The sequence below is a fragment of the Salpingoeca rosetta genome, assembly GCF_000188695.1.
Source record: "Salpingoeca rosetta unplaced genomic scaffold supercont1.3, whole genome shotgun sequence".
In the NCBI taxonomy this organism is placed as follows: Eukaryota; class Choanoflagellata; order Craspedida; family Salpingoecidae; genus Salpingoeca; species Salpingoeca rosetta.
The window spans coordinates 208125-215915 of record NW_004754931.1 but is presented as its reverse complement, the minus strand read 5'-3'; the positions used below and the strand labels follow the sequence as shown (position 1 = coordinate 215915).

Below are 7791 nucleotides of genomic sequence, written 5' to 3'. Positions count from 1 at the left end.
AGACAGACGACGGACGGACGGACGAGACAGACAGACAGACAGACAGACAGACAGACAGACAGACAGACAGACAGAAGAACACACACACACACACACACACACACACACACACTCACACACACAGACACACAGACACACACACACACACAAACGCTTACGGAAGAGGGATGATGGGGAAGGCTGAGCAGGAGGCTCGGCGGTCTTGGTCTCTGGGCGAGACGTCACGACAGCATGGAGGGTGGCTGTGCACAGGAGATGACAAAGCATGACAGGGTCACGAGTGCAGGAAGCATCAGTGCGCGCGAGCGAGAAGGGAGGAGGGAAAGCATTGGACTGAACGCTTCGGTGACAACAAGAATGGCAGCGCGTGTGTGAGCGTGTGTGTGTGCGTGCGTGCATATGCGTCGATCGAACGCATCAACAGCCGCAAATGGCTGAGGGAGGGACAGACAGAGTTGACAAACACCAACCTCCATCCTTGAGCTTGTACTCGGACAAGGGCTTGCCGTCCTTGAGGATGCGACCAGAGAAGATAATGCCTGTACACATACACGAGCACATGCCATGGGTGCGTGAGACACATCCGAACGCACAGAGGGACGCAGACAGACAGACAGAGGCAGACAGAGACAGACAGACAGACAGACAGACACACGAACACACACACACACACACACACACACACACACACACACACACACACACACACACACACACACACACACACACACACACGTAGACACACACGTAGACACACACACACACACACACACACACACACACACACACACACACACACACACACACACACACACACACACACACACACACACACACACGTAGACACACAGAGGCAAACGTACGAATGTCTTCGGCCTTCTTGCTGAGCTTGATAGCCAGGGTGGCCCTCAGCTTGGACACGTCGTCGGCGCCATCACACTCCGTCACCTCCAGCGGCTCCCCGCTCGTCTGCTTCACAGTCAACTTCATCACTGCCGTTGTTGTCTTGCTTCTTCTGCTGCTTCTTCTTCTGCTTCTCTCTTTCTGTTGTGTTGTCGTCAGAAATGCGTGTTGTGCTTTGTGTGTTGTTTTTTCATGCATGCTCTCTCTCCTTTTCTTGAACTCGCCCGACCCCAACTCCCCTTTCAACTCGCTTGCCATCCCCCCCCCATCAAAACCCCCGCCCCCCTCGCCTCTCTGCATGCCTTGCTCGCTCGTTGACATTGGGGGTTGTTAATGATGATGAAGGGGTCAATAGAGACGCTGTCGATAGTGAAACAGAACCGCAACAGGGAAGGGACAAACACAACACAGCACGCACTCGTACCAGCACACAGATATCAGCCACCACTCGCGCTTCCAGCACACACGACAAGGGAAGAAGAACAACGGCAGTGCAACAACCATCGCACGCATACAACCATCATCACATTCAATCAAATCAGCAATATGGGGTGAGCAATACAGGCTTGTGTTGATGGTAACAGCCACCCAAGGGCAACCCAAGAACCACACACGTGCGCGCGCGCTGAAACACGCACCAGCGGCACGGGCAGTCGCAAGGGGTCACAACACGAGAGAAACCAAGCTGGTGAGAGGAATTCCCTGAGAGTTTCAAAAGGAAGAGAACAGAGAGAGGGCATGATGGGAGAGAAAGAGGGAGAGAGAGAGAGAGAGAGAGAGAGAGATACGAGTGAACGGAAACAATAGAGTGAAGGGAGAGACAGCGACAAGGGGAAGAAGACAGACAGATGAGGGAAAGAAGGACACAGGGAGCAATGGTGTAGTCCGGAGGGAGGGTGAGAGGGCACAATGGAAGGAGGAGAAAGGGCACATACATGCAGCATGCAATCCATGAAGAGGCGGAATTTAGCAGGCAGGTCGGCAGATTAGCAACAAGGGCCACGACGTGTAAGGTACAACGCATAAGCGTGTGAAAATGCGGAAGGCATGCACAATGTCTGCGAAGGGGCGGGTAAAGGGGCGCGTACACGCTTTGCATGCATGTACTGCATTTCTGAACGAGAAAGAAGAAAGGCGGAGGGATGACAGCAACAAGGAGGAGTTGGAGGAAGAACAAGGGGGGGGGGGAGTGTCAGTTGGGCACGGGAATGGGAGGAGGATCGGGGCGGGCGCAGCAGCCGTGGTGGACACGGCACACCATCCCATCACCAGCGAAGAAAGGTACTTCATGACAGACAGCAGTGCACATCAAGAAGAAGCAGGAGAGGAGGAGGAGGAGGTAGAGGGTGGAAGAAGCTAAATGGGTCGGGGGATTTGTGGGGCGTGCGTGATGAAATGATGATAAAGGTAATGGAACAAAGGCAAGAATATACAACGAGCGGCAAAAGGGGAAAGGGGAGCGTCGTGGGAACGAAGAGAGAAAGAGGAACAGCCACGCGACAAAGGGGGTCGGTCATCAAGGGAGGGAGAGGAGTGTGTGTTGTGATGCGCGGTCAGACACAACCACCAGTACACACGCAGCTCGCTCATCTCTTGGACACACTCGGCAGCTTTGATCCTTGTTGCTGTTGGGCACAAGGGAAGTGCAAGAGGGAAGGGGAGGGAAGAAAGGGGATTGATGTGTGAGACACGTAGCACGGATGCGAGTGGTACGCGACAAGATTTGGAAACAAATACAAAAGGGACATGCAAGAAGCAACTCAAGCAAGATGCACATCACAACAAAGCATCACAACCAAAGGTGCACAGCACAGCACAGCACAGGGCGCAAAGCACAGCGAAACAAGTCATGCAAAGCAAAACCAATAATAAGTGAGACGGGAAGTGCATACCGAGTGGTGTGTGAGGGAGCGACCGGGCTGCCTGCCCATGACAATTGGGGGAAGCTTTGGCGAGCCCTCCTTCATGCTCTTGCTGTGGCCCTTGCGGAACAGGCGGTGCTTCTGTTTCGGTTTCGGCGGCGATAACGACACGTGAGCGGACGCCTTCACACCCGGAGAAAAACAAAGGGGGAGAAGGGGGTGATGGGACATCGAAACACACACACACACGCACACACACACACACACACACACACACACACACACACACACACACACAGACACACACAGACACACACACACACACACACAAACAGCCGAATAGAGCAAGCAAAGATACAATTCTAGCGTGAGCCTAAGCTAATCTATCTACTACCCCTTCGCTCTCGAAACAGCACATCCACAACAATAACGACGACTACGACGATGACAACACAACTCGGTCAACACAACCATCCATCCATCGACCACGACAGGGAGCCAGTGCAAATGGCCAGCAAAACAGCAGCACTGCGGCAATCGTGTTGCCTGTGTGTGTATGTATGTGTGAGAGAGGAAGGCGCGTACCGCGAGCATGGGGTGGCCGAGGGAAGGGACGGGCTCTGGTGCAGGGCTGCCGTCGCTCTTCTTGCTGCCGTGGCGACGGAAGGACCGCAGCGACCGGTGGCGGCGCGGCGAGGGCTCATCGTGCACCAGCTTGCGCGCTGCACAGGTGGGAAGCAGTGGTGGTGGTGATGGTGGTGGTCAGGGTGATGGTGCACAAGACGCTATTGGCGGCGACAAGGATGCATCCAGACAAAGACAGGGACACACCACATAGACAGACAGGCAGACAGACACGACACACACACACACACACACACACACACACACACACACACACACACACACACACACACACAAGCATGCGCACACACACATGCACACACGCACCGTCGTGTGGCTTGAGGGACATGTTGGCGAGGCGAGCGGTTGCGTTGGCGGTGTCGTCCGGCGCGTGCTGCTCTACTGCCGCCGCCTCCGCCGCTGCTGCCGTCTTGGCACGACGCTTGTCCTCGGATCGCAGCTCCTTGAAGTACGGGTGGCGCAAGGCGTGGCGCGCAGAGAGGCGGTTGTCGGGGTCGTAGTCGAGCAGGCCCTCAAGCAGCGACACGCACTCCTCAGACGCATTCGGCAGCAGCTTGCGCAGGCCTGGAGGTGGAGGGGGGGGGGGGGTTGAAAGTGGTGGTGGTGAGAACAGATGTTTTATGGGAACGTGAGGAGTGATGGGGATGGGTTGGAGCAAAGGGGTCTTGAACGAATCAATACAAGGTTTGTATGTGTGTACTTGTGTGTGTGTGTGTGTGTGTGTGTGTACATGTGTGTGTGTGTGTGTGTGTGTGTGTGTGTGTGTGTGCCACAGGCGCGAACAACAACAGCGCTCGGTGCGCACCTTTGCCCTGCTTGTCTGGGAAGTTGACGCGCATGTGTGAGGAGTGCTTCCTGATCTTGCTCATGACCTGCGGCGGCGGGGTGCCGATGATGTCGTGGATTTTGTTGATCTGGTCAAGCTCGTTCGAGCCAGGGAACAGCGGGTACAGGCTGTCGATTGGTGGATAAGTGGTGGTGGTGGTGGTTGTTGTAAGGGTAGGGTTAGAGTTCTTTTGACGAAACGGCGCACACGTCTGCAGATTCGCCTACACATTGACAACCAGCACACACACATACACGCACACACACACACACACACACACACACACACGCACACGCACACACACACGCACACACACGCACACAGCTCATGCAGGCAGTCGCTGACCTCATGACTTCGAACATGACGCAACCGACGCTCCACATGTCCATTTTGTGGCCGTAGTATCCGTTTGTGAGCAGGCACTCTGGCGCGCGGTACCAGCGGGTGGAGATGTATTCCGTAAAGGGCGGTTTGGAATAGATGCCCCGACACGACCCAAGATCAGCAAGCTTCAGGTCCTCGTCCTGTACAGTGGTGGATGAGTGAGAGTGGATGAGTGAGAGAGTGAGTCAGTGAGTGAGTAAGTATGTGTTTGTATTTTGAGTGAGTGAATTGTGTGGGTGTGCCCGTTTGTGTTCCAGGGGGATCGTTACTTCGTGGTGTGGTGAGGTAGTGCGGAGGGCAAACAGACCTTGATGAGGATGTTCTCTGGTTTGACATCGCGGTGGAAGATGCCATTTCTGCGGCACGAAACGCGAGACGGTCGAGATTGGGTGATGAGTGATGACAATGCACAAAACAGTCAAACAAACAGACGAATAGACAAATAGACAAACAGACAGACAGACAGACAGACAGACAGACACAAACAAACAGACAAACAAACACACACACACACACACAAACAGCACACGCGCACACATACACACTCAAACACAGAGACACACAGAGAGGCACGAGAAGCGAGACCTGTGCATGTAGTCGAGGGCCTTGCAGAGCTGGTACATGTAGCGCTTGACAAGCTCCTCGGGGAGGTGGTTACGCCGGCCTTTGATGCGCTCATAAATATTCATGTCCATCAGCTCAAACACCATGTCCAACGAACGCTTGTCCTTGTTGCTGTTGGGAGGCGGGGGGGGGGCGGGAAAAATAAGTTGCAGTGGGAGTGGGATTGGGCGAGGAGAAGGTGAGTGAAAAGTCGAAGACAAGGTGATCGAGGAGGCAAGTCGTTCAGGCAGGCCACAAACGCGAAAGGTACTATGTTAAACCACACAAGAAACGCATGAAAGACAAGACACGGTGTGCGCTCTCGATCATGCCTCTCGGGCCGGCCGTTGCACACGTGCATGCGACTTACAAGATGACCTCCTCCATGTGAATGATGTTTGGGTGGTTCCGCAGGCGGCGCAAAGCCTGCACTTCTCTGAGTTTGTCCACCTGTTCTTGACTGCTGAACTTGCCCTTCATCCTCTTCACTGCAAACACTTTTCCGTCCGTTCTCCTCTTTGCCTTGATCACCTCTGAAAAGGTTCCTTCACCGGCCTTCTTCAGCACATCATACCCTGGAAACGAAACAGAAGAGGGAAAAGGAAGGGAGGGGGAGGGAAGCAAGGGGAAGGAAGGGGAGGAAACAGTCGAGCATGGGTGTTGGTGAGTCGTGGCTCGTGTGCTGGAATGGCTTGCTTTCGATTGACGATGTGAGGCCCTCGGCACCAAACCTCTCCATCCATGCGACACGCACACACACACACACGCACACACACACACACGCACACACACACACACACACACACACACTCTCTCTCTCTCTCTCTCTTCATCACTCACACGCACACGACAACGCACAGCAGACAACAGAAGCATCTCATCCCCGCGCGCAGCGAACATTCACGCACCATCTTCGATGGTTCCCAGGGAAGTCTCCATGGCAATCGTGTGCGTGTGTCGTCGAGCGGGAATTAAAAGCGCTGCGCGAGAGCGGAACGCAGGGGAGAGGAGGGTTTGTCGTGGATGCCTCGCTCGGTGTTGGTGGCTGTGCGGGGGTGGGACGGGTCGACCCGAGTCCAGAGGAACACAGGCGGAGTTGCCGCACAGCAGACGGGTCGGGGAAACGCTTCACGCACGAGTGAGTTGTGTGCTATGTATCTGTGCGTTGCTGTTGCTGTTGCTGTTGTTGTTGTTGTTGTTGTTGTTGTTGTTGTTGGTGTTGTTGTTTGTTGACAAGCGCGGTCGGGGTGATTCGTCGGTTGGTTGGTTGGTCGGGGGTTGATGGGATTGATGCCACAGACCAAGCAGCAGCAGCAGCAGCAGGAGGAGGAGGAGGAGACGGCGAGACAAATGTGCCAGAATTGTTGGGCACGTCAGGGAAACCACAGGCAGGCAGGCAGGCAGGCAGCGTCAGGGCGCGCCGCGCGATTGTGTGGAGTTGACCACAGAAGGGGGGGGGGGAGGGAGAAGTAGGAAGGCAGACGTGTGAGTGAGCGAGTGTGGTTTGTGAGCGGATGGTTGTGTGGTTGCGGTTTGCGTGGGTTGCTCGTGTGTGAGCGTATGTGTGTAAGACTTGTCAGTCTTTAGTGTTTGCACTTGCACTTGTGTGGTGGTGGTGGTGATATTGGCACAGTGTGTGGTCTGTGGTGGCTGACCTGACATGACAACAACAAACACCACCACCCCCGCTACACACCAACGATCGATCACACAACGAACAAGCACACGACGAAATCCCCAAACACAACCAAACACTGCCATCAATCCCATGCTGCAGGCAGGCACATGCACATGCACAACCGCGCACCTGCTGCTTGTTGGTTGTGTGGCTGTTCTGGTTGTGGTCGTCGATCAATGTCAACAACAAGGAAGGAAGAGGGGGAATGAAAGAACGAGCAAGCGGTGGTGAGTGTGACCAAGAGGAGGCAGGCTGAGGTGATTCAGGCCAGAGCAAAGAGGAAGAAGAAGAAGAGGGGAAGGGAGCCGCTCACTCACTCACTCACCTTGGCACAGCGGTAGTCGTGCCTTGCTCTGGAACGCAAGTTTCGTCGGCTTTGCTCGTGAGAATTGTTGTTGTTGTTGTTGTTGCAAGCAAGAGAGAGTGCGCCGTATGCCTCGTTGGTGATGATCCTGGGCACACACACAGTGTGTTGCTTTCGTTCGTGCGTTGTTGCGTTGTTGCGTTGTTGGGCGTGTGAAGGCTGACGGGGTTTGGGTTTGTGTTTGTGTCGTCCCGCTTCGTCGTCAATGCTATCCACCGTATGCGTTGAAACAGAGGAAACTGTGCGGCATTCCGCTAGTCGTAGATTTTCGCCCTGACGAATCGGGCGCGCCATTCGCTCGCTTCCGCCGGTGGCGTTTCGGTGCGTTGTGAAAAAGGCACATGATATGATGCAATTTTAACGGGAAGGAGTGTGGGAGCGGCATGAGTGCTTCACTTGTGTGTGTGTGTGTGTGTGTGTGTGTGTGTCTCGTGTGTGTGTGTGTGTGTGTGTGTGTGTGTGTGTGTGTGTGTGTGTGTGTGTGTGTGTGTGTGTGTGTGTGTGTGTGTGTGTGTGTGTGTGTGTG

The 7791-nt window shown here is 54.7% G+C and overlaps 2 protein-coding genes across 2 annotated transcripts in view; both read right to left on the bottom strand.

Annotated features, from left to right (window-relative positions):
- PTSG_01610 (uncharacterized protein) overlaps positions 1-1074 on the bottom strand; it is a 3001-nt gene extending 1927 nt beyond the window's left edge. Inside the window, exons 1-3 of the mRNA XM_004997533.1 lie at positions 864-1074; positions 471-539; positions 149-242 (exon numbers count right to left, since the gene is read on the bottom strand). Of these exons, the coding sequence (XP_004997590.1) occupies positions 149-242; positions 471-539; positions 864-990 (290 nt within the window). The 5' untranslated portion in view covers positions 991-1074. The remainder of the gene's footprint in view (positions 1-148; positions 243-470; positions 540-863) is intronic.
- A 140-nt stretch (positions 1075-1214) lies between these two features.
- Positions 1215-7489, bottom strand: PTSG_01609 (CMGC/RCK/MOK protein kinase). Its single transcript, XM_004997532.1, has 12 exons — positions 7227-7489; positions 7031-7057; positions 6132-6403; positions 5594-5798; positions 5206-5355; positions 4928-4976; positions 4582-4760; positions 4216-4364; positions 3717-3974; positions 3351-3487; positions 2796-2948; positions 1215-2528 (listed from the first exon to the last, which is right to left on the bottom strand). Exons 3-12 carry the CDS (start codon positions 6160-6162, stop codon positions 2490-2492), a joined length of 1350 nt encoding a protein of 449 aa, XP_004997589.1. The 5' UTR covers positions 6163-6403; positions 7031-7057; positions 7227-7489; the 3' UTR covers positions 1215-2489.
- Positions 7490-7791: the final 302 nt, after the last annotated feature.